At 49.2% G+C, this 21605-nt stretch overlaps 1 protein-coding gene across 1 annotated transcript; it reads right to left on the bottom strand.

Moving 5' to 3' along the window:
- Positions 1–19502: 19502 nt before the first annotated feature.
- Positions 19503–21152, bottom strand: LOC144768165 (uncharacterized). The gene has a single exon (XM_078651621.1). It carries the CDS (start codon positions 20986–20988, stop codon positions 19930–19932), a length of 1059 nt encoding a protein of 352 aa, XP_078507747.1. The 5' UTR covers positions 20989–21152; the 3' UTR covers positions 19503–19929.
- Between the last annotated feature and the right edge of the window lie 453 nt (positions 21153–21605).

Genomic DNA, 21605 nt, shown 5'->3' with positions numbered 1-21605 from the left:
CTAAAAACAAATCAAAATAATCAGTTAACAAGCACTACGGATACGCCTTGGAGAATAGCCACGTTTTTATGGCTTTCCGAAAGTTCTGGACTTACGGTTGGGATTTAATTTCGAGAGGAAGGCTGTTCCACAGTTTGGGGGCTACTGTTGAAAACGCCTTCCCACCCAATTTAGTTCTACGAGCGCGAGGGACAACCAACAGACTCTTGGTTGAGGAACGGAGAGCTCTCTCCGGAACATATGGATGCGACAGTTTCCTCACGCCTTCCGCCCCATTACCGGTAAGCGCCCCATAGGTCACACAGAGAGTCTTAAAGGCAATCCTAGACTCAATAGGGAGCCAGTGTAAGGTTTTCCTGGCAGCCGTGGCGGAGGATAGTCTAGGAGCATCCAGTACGAATTTGGCCGCCGCGTTCTGGACTGTCTGTGGGCGCTGCATAAGACCTTTGTTAGCACCAGCATAAAGAGCATTACAATAGTCAAGTCGCGAAGCCACCAATGCAACGACGACCTGCTTGGGAACCTGCGGGGACAAGTAGTGCTTAATTTTGTGAAGAATTTTAATAATGCCCCAACAGGTAGCGACTGTTCTATTGACCTGCTGTGCCATTGAGAGATCGAGGTCAATGAGTACTCCCAGATTCTTAGCAGAGTCTGTAGGTGTGGGGCAGACTCCCAACGAAGGAGGCCACCATTCGGCCGTCCAGATGTTAGTGTTTCCACCAAAGACCAGAACTTTGGTCTTCTCCCCATTCAGTTTGAGTGAATTGTTAATCATCCACTCAGCAACCGCCTCCATACAACTTCTAAAGTTATGAATGGGAGCGTGCACTGAGCGAGAGAGGGACACCAAGATCTGTGTGTCATCAGCATAGGAGACTACCTCCATCCCATACGATCTCACCAACCTGGCAAGTGGGGCCACATAGATGTTGAACAGGGTCAGACTTAATGCCGACCCTTGAGGGACCCCACATTGCACAGGTGTGGGAGGGATAGAAAGTCTCCCAGCTTAACCCTCTGCTCCCTCTGATCCAGGAAAGAGGCCAGCAAGCTCAAAGCCACGCCATCTACCCCTATCTCCCTCAAACGAGATGTAAGAACCGAGGGAGACAGGGTATCGAAGGGGGCTGTCAGATCTAATAGAATCAGCAGGGAAGTATGGCCCTGATCGACCTCAGTACGGATGTTGTCAAGCACTATCGTCAGGGCCGTCTCCGTGCTGTGTGCTCTTCTGAAGCAGTGTTGGGACTGATCTAACTGACCCGAGGTATCCAAGAACGCCGCCAGATGCTTGTTTAGATGATCTCCAGCATCTTGGCAGGGGCTGGGAGCAAGGAAATGGGGCGGAAGTTCTTGAGCACTTCTGGGTCTAGTGTGGGCTTCTTAAGAAGGGTCTTGACCACAGCACTCTTCCACTGGTCGGGAAACATACCATCCTTCATTGCTCTGTTCATGATGTCCAAGAGCGGGGGCAGCAGGGTATCTCTGCAATCCTTAAGAACTTTAAGAGGACAGGGATCTAAAGGAGACCCTGACCTCATCTTGCTTAAAAGCAAGTCAAGTTCCTGCAGAGAAAGCGGTGAAACACAGAAAGGCTCACAGTGGTGGCCGGGAGATCAACTTCGAAGGGGGGGAGAACAGGACCAGGAGAGGAAGGGGGCATTAAGGCCTTTTGTGAATCAAGGGCCGAGTAGATGTCTGTTATTTTCGTATGAAAATATCCTGCGATTTTATCACAGAGGTCTTGTGAACATACTATAGGATCAGGCATCTGTAGTGTACAAAGGGAATCAACTACCTTAAAAATGTCTCTCTGGGAGGTAAGAGTGGTCGTTAGATGGGCAAAATATTCTTGTTTCACCTTAATGACCTCCGCCTTGTACTCCTTAAGGAGAGATTTGTGTTTTTCCCTCTCTAGGGGATTCCAGCTCACCCGCCATAGCCTTTCCTGCCTCCTGCACCCCTGCCTCAGGAGTCTTAAAGGCTCAGAGAACCAAGGGGCTGATGGTCTCTGCCGGGCAGAATAACGCAAGGTTACAGGGGCTAAAACATTTACTGCTGTCGTAACAGCATTCGTTAATTCAAAAGCAGCTATATTGACATCTTTGGCTGAGCTAATGACAGATATCTGAATCAGAGGGGCAAGAGAAGCATTGGTAACCTTCCTAAAGTCTCTTCTAGGTTCCAATTTACTAGGACCAGTCCACTTAAGATTGCTAGGAAAAGCCTGAAGTTCCAATGGGACGGCCAAATGGTCGGACCAGTTCAGTGGAATAGGAAGACCTATCATTAACCTAGGATCGTTCGAGAAAACCCCATCCAGGGTGTGGCCCGCCTGGTGGGTGGGGAATTTAACCAGCTGCTGGAGACCATAGGCGGACAAGGAGTCCACGAGAGTAAGAAAATCTCTGGAAGTGACGTTGTCCAAATGGAAATTTAAGTCGCCCAAGACCGTCAATTGGGCACAACCAAAATAGGGTTCCAAGATGTTGAGCAGGGACTGGCTATAGTCAGCTCTAGGACCCGGGGGTCTATAAATCAGTACGCCCACAAAAGGGGCGGCCCTGGGAAGACCAATTGAAAAGTGAAGAGCTTGGAAGGGATCAGAGTGACCAGACAGTTCCGAGGTACGACAAGTATGGGAAATCTTATAAAGAATCCCTAGTCCACCTCCTCTGACCCCAACTCTATCCAGCCTGGCCAGCGCATATCCCTCCGGAATCGCGGCCACCAGATCAGGGCCTGAAGAGTCTGAGGCCCAGGTTTCAGTTATAAACACCCAAGTGGGCCTTCTTACCAGAACAAAATCATTAAAAGCGATATTATTTTTCACCAAAGAACTTGCATTGATGAGAAAACCACTTTCCTTCGTGGGACTGGTGGTACAAGGTAGGAGAGCAGGAAGGGGAGATCTAAAGGGGTCACCTATCAGCAACTTGCCCCGGCTGGCAAAGCAGCCACAGCAAGGAGAAATTCGTAGAGCCTCCGGAGAGCAGGAGAAGTGACATGGTAGCCGAGATGGTTTATAGGCACACATATCCTGGATGGAATATTTAAAGGTTGCGTGAATATCTACCTCTGGACTGCGTATCTCCCCATGGAACCCGACCATTATCCCGTACTTAGCCATTAATGGTCGGGTACGGGTGCAGACGGGCTGGAATCTGGCGTGACTCCGGCGTTATTGCGGCCAAACGCTGCGGCCAAACGCTGCGCGCAAACGCTGCGCGCTTGGAGGGCCGCTTTAAATGCAGGTCTAGCCTGTCCTGATGACAGCTAGCCTGCCAACTAAAATGGCGCCGCCAGGCGTCCACTTCTACCCCCAAGATGGCCTGAACACAAGGGGCGTGAGGTCGGGGACCCGCCAAAGGCGGTGCGTACACCGATTATAGTGCAAGATTGAGGGCGATTTAGTTAAACACAGGGAAACAGTGCCAAAATAATAAAGTAACACAAAAACAAAAAAGGGTTGTTTGAAAGCGCAATCGCGTTTTGTAAGAGAGAGCCTAAAAGCGCCTGCCTGCACGCAAGCGTCGCGCAAGTTATCTGGTCAAGGGTGCCCGCCTATACTGCCCGCCTTAAATGCAGGTCTAGCCTGTCCTGATGACAGCTAGCCCGCCAACAAAAATGGCGCCGCCAGGCGTCCACTTCTACCCCCAAGATGGCCGCTACACAAGGGGCGTGAGGTCGGGGACCCGCCAAAGGCGGTGCGTACACCGATTATAGTGCAAGATTGAGGGCGATTTAGTTAAACACAGGGAAACAGTGCCAAAATAATAAAGTAACACAAAAACAAAAAAGGGTTGTTTGAAAGCGCAATCGCGTTTTGTAAGAGAGAGCCTAAAAGCGCCTGCCTGCACGCAAGCGTCGTGCGAGTTATCTGGTCAAGGGAGCCCGCCTATACTGCCCGCCTTAAATGCAGGTCTAGCCTGTCCTGATGACAGCTAGCCCGCCAACAAAAATGGCGCCGCCAGGTGTCCACTTCTACCCCCAAGATGGCCGGTACACAAGGGGCGTGAGGTCGGGGACCCGCCAAAGGCGGTGCGTACACCGATTATAGTGCAAGATTGAGGGCGATTTAGTTAAACACAGGGAAACAGTGCCAAAATAATAAAGTAACACAAAAACAAAAAAGGGTTGTTTAAAAGCGCAATCGCGTTTTGTAAGAGAGAGCCTAAAAGCACCTGCCTGCACGCAAGCGTCGCGCGAGTTATCTGGTCAAGGGAGCCCGCCTATACTGCCCGCCTTAAATGCAGGTCTAGCCTGTCCTGATGACAGCTAGCCCGCCAACAAAAATGGCGCCGCCAAGCGTCCACTTCTACCCCCAAGATGGCCGCTACACAAGGGGCGTGAGGTCGGGGACCCGCCAAAGGCAGTGCGTAGACCGATTTTAGTGCAAGATTGAGGGCGATTTAGTTAAACACAGGGAAACAGTGCCAAAATAATAAAGTAACACAAAAACAAAAAAAGGGTTGTTTAAAAGCGCAATTGCGTTTTGTAAGAGAGAGCCTAAAAGCGCCTGCCTGCACGCAAGCATCGCGCAAGACCACTGCCCACAGAGTTCACAAGCCCAGGGAGAGCACTTCGACAAACATTTGCGGGCAATCAAAGATGTGAAGGCCACACACAGACATAAACTGGACACTCTGGGAATAGAGGTGGGGCTGCCTCGAGCTGACCAGGTCAACCTTACAGTCAGGCTGGAGACGTATGATTGTGTCTTGGTAGGAATGTGCCCTACACTGACCGAGATGCAGTCACACTTCAATGCCATGCAGTTGAAGGTCACAAAGCTGTGAGACAGGGTGGAAGATGCAGAGAGTCTCCAAGAAACAACATAAGAATGGTGGGACTCCCAGAGGGGGCCGAGCGGCCTACCATTGAGCTCTTCTTAGAACAATGGCTCCTTGACACAGTACTTAGCAGTAAGAGATTGACCTTCTACTCAAAAGAAATGGTGCTTAGGGTCCAAGGTAGAGCCTCGTCCCCGGACTCCTTGCCGCGGCCAGTAGTGGCACAACTCTTCAACTACCGGGATCGCAACCACACCCTACAAGTGGCGAGTACCAGTTGCCCCTGAAAAATTGATGATAGCACAGGGAATATATATCCGGACTATACGGCTGAAGTGGAATGCTTCTGGGGTTCCGTCACGCAAGCAGAAGCTGCTTCAACTGGGGCTAAAATACTCCCTTATTTTCCCAGACAAACAGCAAGTAGTAGATGCAGATTCCGCACTAATCTTTGAAACACCGTGGATGCCTGGGAATGGATGAAGACAAAAGGGGTGCCCCAGGTCCCAAGCTGTACACTCCCACAACAAGACTGGCACAACCCCTGTTATAAGAGAGGGCTCCGTAGGTCTTCCTGTAGCAAGCCTACAAATGGGCAAGCAGCACACAAACAAGCCAGGGTCATGGTGGAACTGGAATCTTGCAGCAGCCTCACCCCATCACTCACACTTCAGGTGGGAGCCTTGCTGCACGGGGAGTTGGCCCTCGCCTTGAAGAACATCCAAGCAGAACTGTGAACGGGCCCTGCTCTTGCCCTGATGACAGAGGACAAGGTGATATGACCCCAGAAACACCACTAGGACCCTGCGTTGACAGCCTTAGACTGAACATAGTGAAGGAAAGCACAGGTGCTATTGATGTGCAGAAGGGAGGGTGAGAACTGGGGTTACATGATGGCTTGAACTTCGATAGAACTAACGCCCTACAGAGCCAGTGTCGGTGTTGTCATCAAGGTTGCCATCCATGGTAGATGCATGGATCTTGTGCTGGGTAAGCACTGTGCTGCAGCGGTTCCAATGGCCTCCTCTGCTGTTGACTCAGCATATCTGTGGGTGTCTGCAAGGGAGAGGAAAGCTGATCAAAGCTGTCTGGACGGTAAGTGGAAGGTCAGGCATTTGTTGATGTATGCTGGTCCTTCGTTGTGCAAGGCCCTGTAGGCATGACTCATCATCTTGAACTGGCATCTCTTCTGAATCAGGAGCCAGTGTAGTTTCTTGAGATGGGGTGTGACTTGAATCCTTCTGGGAGGTTGAGTATGAGTCTTGTCACTGAGTTCTGTATTATCTGGAGTCTATCCTGGAGGGGTGCAATGACTCTTACGCAGATTGTGTTTCCGGAGTCCAGTCTGCTAGTGATGAGGGCTTGCATGATGTTCCTTCTGGTGTTTGCCCGGAGCCATCTGAAGATCTTGTGGAACCTGCAAAGGGTGTGGCAGCAGGTGGATGAGACTGCATTGACTTGTTTCTTCATGGATAGCTTGCTATCCAGAATGATGCAGAGGTAATGGGCATGGTATGTTGATGCGTGGGGTATGCCATGCTCCATGGGACACCATGTGTCATTCCATGGTGAGGTGTTGTTCCCAAAAATGAGGACTTCCATCTTGTCTGTGTTGAGTTTGAGACAGGTGTACTTCATCTAAGCCCTTGATACAAGCCTTGGCAACATCGAGTATATGGGGTGGGAACTACAATTCTGCCCATGACACCTCCCTAGATAGATCCTCCCCCCACCACAACAAAAGAATGCAATCAGAATGACCCACGCATTGGAGACTGGCTTATGCTTACCCAGATGTGAAACATCCGGTGACAGATGAATCCTCGTACACGAGAATACTCGTTCTTCTCACCAGTACACTAACTGCACACCAGAATCGGCTTGCTCCTATGCAATCCCTCTGTGGCTTCCTTGGTCTTGTGACCTGAATGTCTAGGCCACACACTTACGGACCACAACCACCTCAAAATGATGATTCAGTGGGGCAGACGACATGCATCAGTACCTACTAGGAGGTTGTATGCCCCGGCTCTACGGGACAGAGTCTTCTGTGATACTGAAGGTACACGTATCGCCATCTTTGAGGTGAAGGAAAAAACTGCCTCTACGACAGTGATAGAGTGGGGTACCTTTAAGGGTCTCACATAAGGCCAGTGCATCAAGATGTAGCATTGTGTAAAACATGCCTTGCGAGCCCAGAACCTCTCTCTTGAACAAACAAACAAGTTACTTACCTTTGGTAACGCTTTTTCTGATAGATACAATATCTGCCTGTGGATTCCTCACCTTGTGAATATCCCCTTGCGCCAGCAACATTCGGAAATTCTTTTCGCAGCTTCGCGCCGACGTGAACTTGGACGTCATAGAGGCACGGCACCGCTCGCGACTCTGCTGACGTCACCGACGCCTATAATAGGCCCACGCCGGCGTGATGACATCAGTTCCGCCCTTTTTTCCGTGCCTTCGAGGCACACGGACGGACCAATGACAGTAGACATATACACAGTATACGCAGTACAAATATCAAGATAACACACCCAGTGTGAAGCAAATGCAACAAAACATTTGAAATAAACAAATACATAAAAGAAACTCTGGCATAGAAGAGTGGACAACGGGGAGGCGGGTGGGTCAGTGAGGAATCCACAGGCAGATATTGTATCTACCAGAAAAAGCGTTACCGAAGGTAAGTAACTTGTTCTTCTGATAGATACATCAGCCGTGTGGATTCCTCACCTTGTGAATAGAGTCCCACAGCAGTCCCCACTCCCGGAGGAGGGTGTCCACTCTTCTAGACCAAGAAATCCTGAAGGAGAGAGCATGCAAAGTGACCTTCCCTCCTCACTTCAGAATCCAAGCAGTAATGCTTCGCGAATGTGTGGAGGGAAGACCAAGTTGCCGCTCTACAAATATCCTCTACAGGCACACCTCTAGCCAATGCTGAGGTCGAAGACTTAGCTCTAGTAGAATGAGCCCTTATACCCTCTGGTGGTTCCTTACCGGCCAAAGAGTAGCAGATCTTAATACAGAGGACGATCCATCTTGACAAAGTCCTCTTATGGACCGCTCTTCCTCTCTTACAGCCAGCAAAGCCAATGAAGAGCTGATCATCCAATCAACAGTCTTTAGTTCTGTCCAGGTAAAAAGACACCGCCCTCTTGGGGTCCAGACGGTGCAATCTCTCCTCCTCCTTGGAAGGGTGTGGGGGAGGATAAAAGGTAGGAAGGGTAATGGACTGACCAAGGTGGAAAGGAGTCACCACCTTAGGCAGAAAAGCAGCCCTGGTCCTAGGAACCATTCGATCAGCATGAATGGTCAAGAAAGGGGGCTTGTGACTAAGAGGGTGAAGCTCACTTACCCTCCTTGCCGAGGTTATAGCAACGAGGAAGACTGTTTTGAAAGTCAGAAGCCTCATAGGACATTTATGAAGAGGCTCAAAATGAGCACCCATCAAAAAGGTCAATACAAGATTTAAGTCCCACTGAGGCACAATAAAAGGAGTAGGAGGGAACTTATTTGTGAGGCCCTTCAAAAACCTTAAAACTACAGGAGATTTAAAAAGAGACGGCTGGTCAGGCAAACAGATAAAAGCCGACAGCGCAGAAAGATAACCCTTCACCGTGGCAACAGCAAGACCCTGCTGTGCCAGAGAAAGGGCAAACTGGAGAACATCAGATAAATGGGCCCTCAAAGGGTCTATAGACTTCTCCCTGCACCAAGTAACACATTTTGACCACCTATAAGAATAGATGGACTTAGTGGAGTCACGCCTGGCTGACAAAATGACATCCACTACATCAGGCGGCAGAGAAAAAGAACTCAGTTTGCCCCGTTCAATCTCCAGGCATGAAGGTGTAAGGTCTGGAGGTGGGGGTGTAGAACCTGCCCCTCCATCTGAGAGAGGAGATCTGCCCTGTGAGGGAGACGGAGCGGCGGGTGAGAGGAGAGGTGGAGAAGGTCTGAGTACCACACCCTTCTTGGCCAATCCGGGGCGATCGATATAACTTGGGCCGGGTCTTGGCGAATCTTCCTCAGAACCCGAGGAATCAAAGGTATGGGAGGAAACGCGTAAAGGAGATGCGAGTCCCAACTCAACTGAAACGCGTCCCCCAAGGCTCCTTGCATCGGATACTGGAGACTGCAGAATGACAGGCAGTGAACATTCTCGCGAGTGGCAAACAGGTCTACCCGAGGAGTCCCCCACATCTGAAAGATGTCGTGAACAACCTCCGGGTGAAGCCTCCACTCGTGGTCGGCAGAGAACTGCCGACTGAGACTGTCTGCACGAACGTTCTGAACTCCGGCCAGATGATTTGCCATCAGACAAATCTGATGGTCCTGAATCCAGGACCAGAGACACAGAGCCTCTCTTCAGAGACACTGCGACCCCACTCCTCCCTGCTTGTTGATGTACCACATCGCGGTCGTGTTGTCCGTCAGGACCTGAACCGACTGACCGCGAAGGTAAGGGAGGAAGGCCTTGAGCGCCAGACGTATCGCCCGGAACTCTAGAAGGTTGATGTGAAGCAACCTTTCCTCTGGAGACCAAAGACCCTTGACCTCTAGGTCCCCCAGATGAGCACCCCACCCGAGAGTGGATGCATCCGTTACCACTGTGGCCACCGATGGAGGAAGCTGAAAAGGCTTTCCTTGTGACAGATTGCCTTCCACGCCCCACCAAGACAGATCCGCTGCAGCTTCTCTGGAGATCCTCACTGACTCCCTGAGATCTCCGTTGTGCTGATACCACTGCCTGCGGAGGCACCACTGGAGTGCCCTCATGTGCCAGCGTGCATGGTTGACCAACAGAATGCAAGAAGCCATCAGACCGAGCAGGCGAAGAACCTTCAGGACTGGAACGACCGCTCCATTGTAAAACAAAGGAATCATTTCCTGTATGTCGCGAATCCTTTGAGGAGGAGGGAATGCACGACACACAGTAGTGTCCAGTACTGCACCTATGAACAGGTCGCGCTGTGAGGGCACCAGGTGAGACTTGGGTACATTTATTGAAAAACCCAACCTGTGTAACAACTGAGTTGACTCTTGCAGATGATGGAGCACCTTCTCCGGCGACTCTGCTTTGATCAGCCAGTCGTCCAGATACGGAAATACATGTATCCCCGATCTCCTGAGATGAGCTGCCACCACTGCCATCACACCTTGGTGAAGACTCGAGATGCAGTAGTAAGACCAAACGGAAGGACCACTAACTGGTAGTGCTGCGACCCAACCGTAAAACGGAGATACTGTCTGTGCGACTTCAAGATGGGAATATGAAAATACGCATCCAGCAAGTCGATTGACACCATCCAGTCTTTTTCCAGCAGCGCTTGAAGAACCTGTGCAAGAGTGAGCATCTTGAACTTTTCCTGTTTTAGGTAAAGGTTCAAGATCCTGAGATCCAGAATCGGCCGAAGTCTGCCATCCTTTTTGGGGATCAGGAAATACCGGGAGTAGCAACCCCGACCCCTTTCCTGCTCTGGAACCACCTCTATCGCACCTTTTTGAAACAGTGCCAGGACTTCTTCCTGCAAGAGAAGCAGATGGTCCTCTGAACAATAACCCTGACAAGGAGGGTCATTTGGGGAAACTCCTGAAAAGGAAGAGCATACCCATTCTCCACAAGATTGAGAACCCAAAGATCCGATGTTATCAATTCCCAATCTTGTAGAAAATGGGTAAGCCGACCCCCCACTGGGACCACATGATCCGGAATGGCGGATCTAGGGCTGCTTTGCTGCGCTGGCAGGGGGTTGGGAAGGAGAGGAAGAAGAGGAGGAGGAAGCTTGAAGACCTCAAGGACGGGATTTTTGCCTGCCCCTGTACGATTTGTACAGCGTATTTTGCTGTTGCTGTGGCTGCTGCTGAGATGGTCTGTAAGAACGAAAGGAAGATCTGCCAAACCCTCTGAAGCGCCTTCCAGTAGTACCCCTGGACTGAAGGCCCAAAGATTTCGCAGTGGCACTACTGTCTTTAAAACGTTCTAATGCAGCATCAGCCTTCTTGCCAAACAACCCTGAGCCATCAAAAGGCAAGTCCATCAAAACAGACTGAACGTCTGCAGAGAACTCCGATGTTTTAAGCCATGCCACCCTCCTAGTGGCCACGGAAGAGCCCATGACTCTCGCCACCGAATCAGCAGTGTCCAGTCCACTCTGAATCACCTGCCTCGCAGCCGCCTGAGTGTCCGATATCACTTCCTGAAAATCTTTCCTATCCTCCTCAGGGATTTTCGGAACCAACTGCTTGACAGATTCCATCAAGGCATGGACATACCTCCCCATCAGACAAGTTGCGTTGGTTGACTTAAGTGCCATACTGGCTGAGGAGAAGATCTTCTTTTGGAATTTGATCCTGTTTTCTGGTTTCTTTATCCCCAGGAACCTGCGGAAAAGCACCAGCAGACCTCTTCGAGCAAGCAGCCTGCACAACTAAACTCTCAGGCAGGGGTTGACAAAAATTCAGGGTCACCAGGTGCCACCCTGTACCTCCTCGCCACTGTCCTAGAAACTGCAGGAGCAGACAAAGGCTTCTTCCAAACCTCATAGATGGGTTCAGTCAATGCATCATTAAAGGGTAACATTGGTTCAATAATAGAGGAGGGTGAATGAAGAACCTCAGTCAGAAGATTTGGCTTATAATCAGCAGTCGGCAGAGTAATGTTCAATAAACTTGCTGCCTTTTTAATAACAGTATGATAAGGTACCACAACCATTGAAGGTACATTCGACACTGAAGCCAAATCCCACTCAGGAGACGATTCAAGTCCACTGGCCTCACCCAGGTCCTCAAAAGGATCTTCAGACTCCTGTAACTCTCCTTCCTCCATACCTGCATAACGATATGGTTCTTCCTCCAGAAGTCTCAGGCTTCTCTCCGTGACCTTTCCTTCAAGATAGAAGTCGAAGGATCCGAAATTGACTCCGACGGGGTCGGGGCCGGCGTTGAACCCGAAGACGGATGAGGTCGTTTCACACGAGGTCGAACAGAATCCTGCTTCGGAGTCGTAGGCACCGGCATCGATGGAACCGGCGTCGACGGAGTCGGCGTCGTACGCTTCAGCATCGACGACAAAGGAGGTGTTGGAAAATGCCAATGCGGTGGTATAGCCGGCATAAAAGGCATGAAGGGCGCAGGAGCAGAAGCCTGGGGAACACAAAAGTTGAAAGCCAAAGGACCCGTGGGACCAACAGGTGCACCAGACGGGTACATCGCCCTGGAATAAACACCAAACATGGCGTTCAGGAATTGAGATGGATCCTGACCTGGAGCCGGAAATTCTGGATACGGTCCTCCGGGCTGTTCTCGAGGAGGTGGAGTCGACACGACGTCGACCTCTTCATCGAGTCCTGGAACTGGGGTCGACGAACCCGCAGGTACCGGAACCTCGGCCTCACCAGCCCCTTGCTCCTCACCTTCATCCTCCTGACCAGAAGGATTGGACGGATCTGAAGAATGTATCTGCTTCGGTGATCCAGGCGAATTCGGATGTGAAGCCTCACCAACAGAGTCATGATCCTCCGACGCCGAAATCTCCGCCTCCTTATTAAGAAGTCTGACCTGAGACTTCGGCCTCGAACCAGAGTCCTTACCTGAGTGATGACGTGACTCATGGCTCCTCTTCTTGTGTTTTTTCCTCGAGGATCTAGAAACATGAGCAGAGGACGACTCCGAGTGCGACCTCGACCGAGACCGAGACCTCGAACGTCGAGATCGAGACCTCGAAGCCTTCTTAACCTTCAATTTTGCCACAAGGAGTTTCGTCTCCCTTTCTCGTAGAGCCTTTGGGGTCATTTTCTTACAACAAGGGCAATCCTCGACGTCATGGTCGGAACTCAGGCACCAAACGCAGCATTCATGTGGGTCGGTAATAGACATTGTCTTGCCACATTCTCGGCAAGCCTTAAAGCCAGTCTTCTTCGACGACATCTCGAAGAAAATAGAAACAATAATACTAGAACAAGAGTAACTAAGTTACTATGAAGCTACAGTACGATCCCAGAAAACCGTTAGCGTCGACGACGCGGAAAAAAGGGAACTGATGTCATCACGCCGATGTGGGCCTATTATAGGCGTTGGTGACGTCAGCGGAGTCGCGAGCGGTGCCGTGCCTCTATGACGTCCAAGTCCACGTCGGCGCGAAGCTACGAAAAGAATTTCCGAATGTTGCTGGCACAAGGGGATATTCACAAGGAGAGGAATCCACACGGCAGATGTATCTATCAGAAAATATGAACAACGGAAATAAATGTGGGGTAGCTGCATGAAACTAGAACACAATCACCCCTCTCCGAAAGGAGTAAAGAGAGGCGGTGGCCAGACTAGGAACACTACACTATCAGATACTAGCATGGCTACTAAGGTTGTTGACCTCAAAGACCCCCAGAAAGGCCAGCAGATCCCCGGTGGGAGTGATATTGAATGTACAAGCAGATATAAACCAGGCTTTCCTGTAGGACCAGACGTCTGTATACCATGCTGTGCTGGGAGTGCAAGCGCCCCAATTAGATGAGTATTTGAATAGACTGTCGATCCCCAGACTTAACCCCCTTCAGGGACATACACCAGACGAAACCCTGACCACTGAGGAAATTGGCTTCATGATTGACTAGATCGCATGCAACAAAACTTCTGGGATGGACGGGTTCCCGGCGCACTTTTACTTCACCTACAGATCAACCCTCTCTACAAAGCTAATCCAAATGTACCAATAGGCCCGGCAGGTGGGCACATTGCCGGGATCCCTATGGGAGGCTATGAGATTGGTCCTGCCTAAGACCAACATGGACCCCCCTGGAGCTACGCTCCTACTGGCCAAGGTACACCGACCACAAGATTTGCAGGAAGGTCCTTGCAAACAGGTTGCTCCCCTGCCTCTCTACATTGGCACCAAGACCAGAATGATTTCGTACCTGGGAGAAAAATATGTCTTAACCTATGGCGCCTCTCCGGCTGATGGAAAATAATCTTCATGAATTGTCTCCATACACAGCACTCTCACTAGATATGGAGAAGGCCTTCAACACCCTTGAGTAGTTTTACTTAATGAAAGTGCTGATGGGCATGACACTAGGCCCAAAACTTTTACACTGGATAAATCTCCTCTACACCAACATGCTGGCCCGCATCCGGACAGGCAGAGATCTCAGTTTCTTTTGAATGCAGCAAAGATGCCCGCTGTCAATTATTTTCACCCTAGCCATGGATCTGTTCGCTGTCCTGTTTCGGTCACAGGACCCAGCAATCAGTATACCGAGTTAGTCAAATTGAGAGGACATATCACTGTATGCTGATGATGCATTTTTGTACCTCAGGAACGTGCATTCGTATCTACCACAGGTGATGGATGTTCTAGACGATTTTGGTAGGACTTCTAGACTAAGGCTAAATTTGACCAAATCCAGCTTATATCCCATTCGCAAACTAACAACTTAAAACAGGAAGTGCTGCCCCAATTAGCACTGGGGTGGCACCCTAACATCTTCAGGTACTAAGCGATGAACTTACCACACGACAATGAACGTGTACAGGGCAACTTAGGTGATATCCAAGGTTTGCAGCTCACTGTTGTTTTGGGGCTCCCTGCAACTATCGACCCATGCGTAGAGTGGAAATTGAAAAATGCTGTTAATACATTTATACTGCTTCTCGACCCCTCTAGTTTACCTGCCTCTGCACTTCTTCAGGAAATTGGACTCAGTTTCTGTTCTTATGGACTTAATCTGGGGAGTGGGCCACAAGAGAGTCACGCTTCACAAACTACACACTACCTTGGAACGGGATAGGGGGATGTACATTTAAAAGACTAGTAAAGAACTACAAACTACTGTGTGACTTGGAAGACGATTATTTCTCAATACAGCCCTTGTTTGTGATCTTGTTACCATTCTCACATTAACACAGCACTAGAAGAGATGGGAGCCTGGGGTGTCTGATCACAGAAACTCATTTACATACAGAGGAGGGTGAAAGCCTGTTCACAACGCACAGCACAACGTGTTTATGTAGCAGGTAAAGGGATTCAGGTAACAGTGTGTGTGTTGTATGGCAGGAGCGAGCAGTCTTAGTTGCTGAGACATGAATCTCTGACGGGTGCATTATTAGCTCTTTCAACTGTTTGAGACTGACAGGGTGGCAGTCTCAAATTCTGGGGGCATAGATACCAACGTCTTCCCTTATAATCTTTGCTTTTTGCATCTACAGGTGGTGCAGATGCCACCTAAGAGAGTAACCTTAGTGTGCTTTCTGGAGTCAGCCTGCTTTGCTTTCCCCAAACTTTGGTCAGCAAAGGTAACTTTCTCTTCTACTAAAGTGTTCTTAGCTCGCTTTTGGTACCGTGGCCTGAGCAGTATGGCCTAAGTCGTGCTCAAAGGTAAAGCAAAACAGTGGAAGTCATAAATTTCAATACAGTTTATTAAAAATAGACAAGGAACTTAAAGATTCAAACCAAGTTTAGATCAAAAAGAATATGTAATAATTATTCAGAAGCAAAATCTAAAGGAGGGCTGTGGTTTAAGGATTATTAATTAGCAAAAACAACTGTCAAAACCAAACAAAAAGGAAAATGAATAAAAAAAAAAAAGCAGATCCACAGAATCAATCAGGAAGTCACCTACAAAATTGTAGCTGACTTCGGTAGCTATGCTCGAGAGGACAAAGATAAGTTTAGTCTCTGGTGATGATTAACACTGGAATTTGATGCAAGGTTTTTGGCTGAATCAGTCTCAGAAGGTGACGAGCTGCACAGTAGTGACTTGAAGTGTAAAATTCCCACAGAGTAGAGTTGGGTTATCAAGTTGAACCTGAATCCACGGCCATCAAAAGGTGGGAAACTTCAAGCAGTTACAACAGCTGCGAAGTCTTCGGAGCTTCCAAGTTATGGACATGGTTCAAAGTTGATGATAAGAGCCAAAGCATGGAACCTTGCAGGCCTGAGGCATGGTTAAAGGGATAGCAGGTTCTATTTGAAACAAAAAGAAGATGGAAAGAGGCCACTCGTGTGGATCTTTGTAATACGAGGCCGTGTCCCATTGGAACAGAAGTCATTAGGACTATTTAGGGTGGAGCCAAGAATGGTTGGCTGGCCTTGTCTGTAGTTATACAAAGACTAGAGAATGATGTGGCAGGAAGTTGCCGAGATTAACTACCAGTTCATCCATCACCTTTAGTTTTTCTCAATGATCAGCCCTACATGGCAAAGAACAGATGTTGGTCCCATAGAGACCTACGACAAAGGGACTCCTGCTGCAGCCCCCTGGTGAGGCTCATTAAGGCTGGAAACAGTTTGAGGTTACAAGCATTCCTGAATCTAGAAGCGTGGCCTCAAAGTTCAGGATCCAATGGCCTTTGTGGGTCAGTCAATACTTATAAACACTCAGGGAGCAAAACACACTGAATGGAATGAGGCCACAAATAGTTACAAAAGGATGAGGTTAATTCAAGCATTTCCATCCCTCGCTGTGTGCTTTTCTCAGTAGACGGTTTGTTGTACAATCAATGGAGTGGAGTCTTTGTGGCTGCTTCATGTAAATGTCTCTCTTACGTAGAAAGGTTACATTTACAACTGAAGTTTTTGTCACATTGAGAGCACGGGTAATTTCCTTTCTCGTTGTGGTTTCTCTCTTGTTGAATGAAACTGAATCTCCAGCAGACACTTCCCAGGCATTTAGAACAATGACAAGGTTTTTTACAGGTAAGTTCTCCCAAATTGAGTGAGACCAGATTTCCGACTGAAACTTTTCCAGCATTCAGAGAGCTAATAAGGTCTTTCCCCAGTGTGAGTACTTTCATGTCTAGTGAGAGTCTTTTTCAGTTGGAAGCTTTTCTGGCATTCAGAGCACTGATACGGTTTATACCCAGTGTGGGTTCTTTCATGTACAGTAAGGTTGGATTTCTGACTGAAGCTTTTCCAGTCCAGTGTGAGTACTCTCATGTGTAGAGAGATATATTTTCTTACTGAAGCTTTTCCAGAATTCAGAGCACTGATACAGTTTGAACCCAGTATGGATTCTCTCATGTTGAGTTAAACTGGATTTGTCACAGAAACTTTTCTGGCATTCAGGGCCCCCGACATCGCCATAGCCATCCCGGACGGCTACAAAATCACCCGGAAGGACCGCGGCAACAAGACGGGAGGGGGAATCGCCATCGTCTACAGGAACACCATCAACGTCACGACCAATGCCGAAGACACATTCACCACCGCCGAACACCTACACTTCCAGATCCACACCGACCCCCAGACCACCCTCAGGGGGACGCTCATCTACAGACCCCCGGGCCCACGGACACAATTCAGCAACACCATCGCCGACTTCATCAGCCCGTACGCCCTAGCCTCACCAGAGTACATCCTCCTAGGGGACCTGAACTTCCACCTGGAGAAAAACAACAACAACGACAACCTCGCCAACCTCGGACTCAAGCAACTGGTGGACATGCCCACCCACCTCGCTGGCCACACGCTCGACCCCATCTTCTCCGCCAGCAACCACGTCGCCTTCAGCCACTCCGCCAGACTATACTGGACCGACCACAGCTGCATCCACTTCACCTTCGAAAAGACCACATCCCTCCACCACACGCCACAGATCCCCTGCAGATGCTGGAGCAAAGTCACCACAGACCAGCTGACCACATCGTTAAGCCAGAACCCACCTGCCGACACCCCCGACACCAATGACGCAGCAGACAAACTCGCACAGTGGATCACCAACAGCACTGACGACCTCGCCCCACTGAAGAAACTCCCAGGCAAGACTAGCAGCAGAAAAACCTCATGGTTCACAGATGCCCTCAAAATCGCAAAGAAATCATGCCGAACCCTCAAAAAAGCTTGGCGCCAGAAACGGACATCAGAAAACATGACAGCCCTCAAGACCGCCACCCGTGAATACCACCAGATGATTCGCACCACCAAAAGGACATCATTCAAAGAGCGGCTGGACAACAACTCCCACAACAGCAAGGAACTCTTCAGCATCGTCAAAGAGCTTTCGAACCCCAGCACCAGCAACAACAACATCACTCCGTCGCAAGTTCTTTGCAACTCCCTCGCCGCGTTCTTCCACCGCAAGATCGCAGATATACACGACAGCTTCGGAGCCCTGACTCAACCTCCAGCCACCAAACCAACGACCCCCATCACCAACCTCAGCGCATGGACCCCCATCAGCACGGAAGACACCACCCGCATCATGAACACCATACATTCCGGCTCCCCCTCCGACCCATGCCCTCATCATATCTTCAACAAAGCGGACACCATCATCGCACCCCACCTCCGGAATGTCATTAACAGCTCCCTCACGTCAGCCACCTTCCCTGGAAGCTGGAAACACGCAGAAATCAACGCCCTTCTGAAGAAACCAACAGCAGACCCCAAAGACCTCAAGAACTTCCACCACATCTCTCTCCTCCCCTTCCCGGCTAAAGTCATCGAGAAGACCGTCAATAAACAACTGACTGCATTCCTCAAAGAAAACAACTCGCTTGACCCATCTCAGTCCGGATTTCGAGCCAACCACAGCACCGAGACCGCCCTCATCGGAGCCACCGATGACATCAGGACCCTGATAGACAACGGAGAGACAGCCGCTCTCATCCTCCTGGACCTTTCCGCAGCCTTTGACACCGTCTGCCACCGCACCCTAATAACTCGCCTTCACAACACTGGGATCCAAGGAAAGGGCCTGGACTGGATCACATCATTCCTCTCTGACAGAACCCAGAGAGTCCGCCTCCCTCCCTTCAGCTCCGAGGCCACCAAGATCATCTGCGGCGTACCCTAGGGCTCGTCACTCAGCCCAACCCTCTTCAATATCTACATTAGCCCCCTTGCCACCATCGCACGCAAACACAACATCAACATCTTCTCCTACGCCGACGACACCCAACTGATACTCTCCCTCACCAAAGACCCTCTCACCGCCAAAGCCAAATTCCAGGACGGACTGAAACATGTCGCAGAATGGATGAAGCACAGCCGTCTGAAGCTCAACTCGGACAAGACGGAGGTCCTCATCCTCGAACAATCCCCATCCACCTGGGATGGATCCTGGTGGCCCACGACGCTGGGCACCGCACCGACGCCCACAGACCATGCATGCAACCTGGGATTCATCCTGGACTCCTCCCTCACGATGACCAAGCAAGTCAACACAGTCTCGTCCTCATGTTTCAACACCCTGCGCATGCTCCGAAAGATCTTCCGGGGAATCCCCACCGAAACCAGAAAGATGGTCACCCAGGCCCTCGTCACCAGCCGACTGAACTACGGAGACGCCCTATACGCAGGAACCACAACCAAACTTCAGAAACGCCTCCAGCGCATACAGAACGCCTCCGCATGACTCATCCGCGACATCCCACGCCACAGCCACATATCCGCCCACCTGAGAGACCTGCACTGGCTCCCTGTCAGCAAAAGGATCACGTTCAGGCTCCTCACCCACGCACAAAAAGCACTCCACGACATGGGCCCCGAATACCTCAACAACCGCCTCTCGTTCTACACCCCCACCCGCCAGCTCTGCTCCACCAGCCTCGCACTTGCTACCGTCCCACGGATTCGCAGAACCACCACCGGAGGAAGATCATTCTCCTACCTGGCAGCGAAGACATGGAACTCCCCCCCCACACACCTACGACTGACCCAGTACTATCTCACCTTCAGGAAACACCTCAAGACCTGGTTATTTGAGCAGTAGCGGTGCCCCCCCCTCCCTTCAGTGCCTTGAGACCCTCACGGGTGAGTAGCGCACTCTACAAATGTGTCTGATTGATTGATTGATTTATACGTTTTTTGTCCAGTGTGGGTTCTTTCATGAGCAATTAAACCGGATCTATGCCTGAAGTTGTTTTGGCACTCAGAGCACTGATACGGTTTGAGCCCAGTGTGGGTCCTTTCATGTACAATAAGGTTGGATTTCAGATTGAAGCTTTTTCAGCATTCAGAGCACTGATACGGTTTCTGCCCAGTGTGAGTTCTCTCATGTTGAGTGAGAGTTATTTTACGACTGAAGCTTTTCTGGCATTCAGAGCACTGATACGGTTTGAGCCCAGTATGGATTCTCTGATGTAGAGTTATACCGGATTATAGATAGAAACTTTTTTGACATTCAGAACACTGCTACGGTTTGAGCCCAGTATGGATTCTCTGATGTAGATTTAAACCGGATTTCTGATAGAAACCTTTTTGGTATTCAGAACACTGATACGGTGTATGCCCAGTGTGTGTCCCTTCATGTTTAGTAAGGGTGCCTTTCTGACTGAAGCTTTTCCAGCATTCAGAGCACTGATAAGGTTTTTGTCCAGTATGAGCTCTCTCGTGTTGAGAGAGAGCTGATTTACTACTGAAGCTTTTACAGCATTCAGAGCACTGATACAGTTTATGCCCAGTGTGGGTCTTTTCATGTACAGTAAGTCTGGATTTCTGACTGAAGTTTTTCCAGCATTCAGAGCACTGATAAGGTTTTTGTCCAGTGTGAGTTACCTGATGTTGAATCAGACTGCCACTAAAACTGAAGCTTTTTTGGCACGTGGAGCACTGATATGGTTTTTGTCCAGTGTGGGTTCTTTCATGTACAGTAAGGCTGGATTTCTGACTGAAGCTTTTCCAGCATTCAGAGCACTTATAAGGTTTTTGTCCAGTGTGAGTTCTCTCATGGTGAGTGAGAGTCTTTTTCAGTCTGAAGCTTTTCTGGCATTCAGAGCACTGATACGGTTTATACCCAGTGTGGGATCTTTCATGTACAGTAAGGTTGGATTTCTGACTGAAGCTTTTCCAGCATTCAGAGCACTGATAAGGTTTTTGTCCAGTGTGGGTTCTTTCATGTAAAGTGAGATTGAATTTGCTACTGAAGCTTTTACAGCATTCAGGGCACTGATAAGGTTTTTGTCCAGTGTGAGTTCTTTCATGTAAAGTGAGATTGAATTTGCTACTGAAGCTTTTACAGCATTCAGAGCACTGATAAGGTTTTTGCCCAGTGTGGGTTTTTTCATGTACTGTAAGGTTGGATTTGTGACTGAAGCCCTTCTGGCATTCAGAGCACTGATAGGGTTTTCGTCCAGTGCTAGTTTTCTCATGTTTAGTGAGGTGGGATTGATAACTAAAGCTGTTCTCACATTCATTGCTCTTATTCGAGTTGTTTGTTTCTCCAAGTTGGGTATGTTCCTGGATACATGTCATCTTAAGACTAAATTTGATTTCTGATCGTGTACGTGTTTATGTTACAACTCAGCATTAACTTCTAAAATACATTTCAGATGCTCTTCTTAACATATGTATTTAACTAATGATAGTTTTTACCTGGAGATCATTTTCCTACCTTTAAAGGCACCTATCTAACTTGTCTTATTAACTTTCACCGAGGAGCCCCTTGTATTGATTAAGAGGCCTCTCATGGATTCATTTTCTCCAAGTTATGCCCGGATGAATTTTCTCTAGTTTAATTAGTCTCATTTAGTGATTCTAGTTTGATCACATTTGATTTAGCAGTTTTAAAAGCACAGATAAGGTCTTTGGACTTTAGTGTTTGCCTGGTAGCTATGTTTGTTCATACCAGTAATGACAGATGATTAGGGCATGCCAGGGTGGTTTATGAATTACCAATAGCGTAACACTGGCCCCTTTTATACTTTCTGTAGCAGTATATGCTTTTTTGATCAGTTGCTAAGACAGGTACATGATCCACTTTGAAGTTACAGGACCGTTTGAAACCACTCGGATCAACCCAAGAGACAGAGTTGGTGGGGGAAAATCTTCCTCTATTAGAAATGATAATCCAGCATCTTTGGTGAATCGAC

Source organism: Lissotriton helveticus, chromosome 1_1 (assembly GCF_964261635.1).
Source record: "Lissotriton helveticus chromosome 1_1, aLisHel1.1, whole genome shotgun sequence".
In the NCBI taxonomy this organism is placed as follows: Eukaryota; Metazoa; Chordata; class Amphibia; order Caudata; family Salamandridae; genus Lissotriton; species Lissotriton helveticus.
This window is presented reverse-complemented; position numbering and strand designations above follow the sequence as displayed.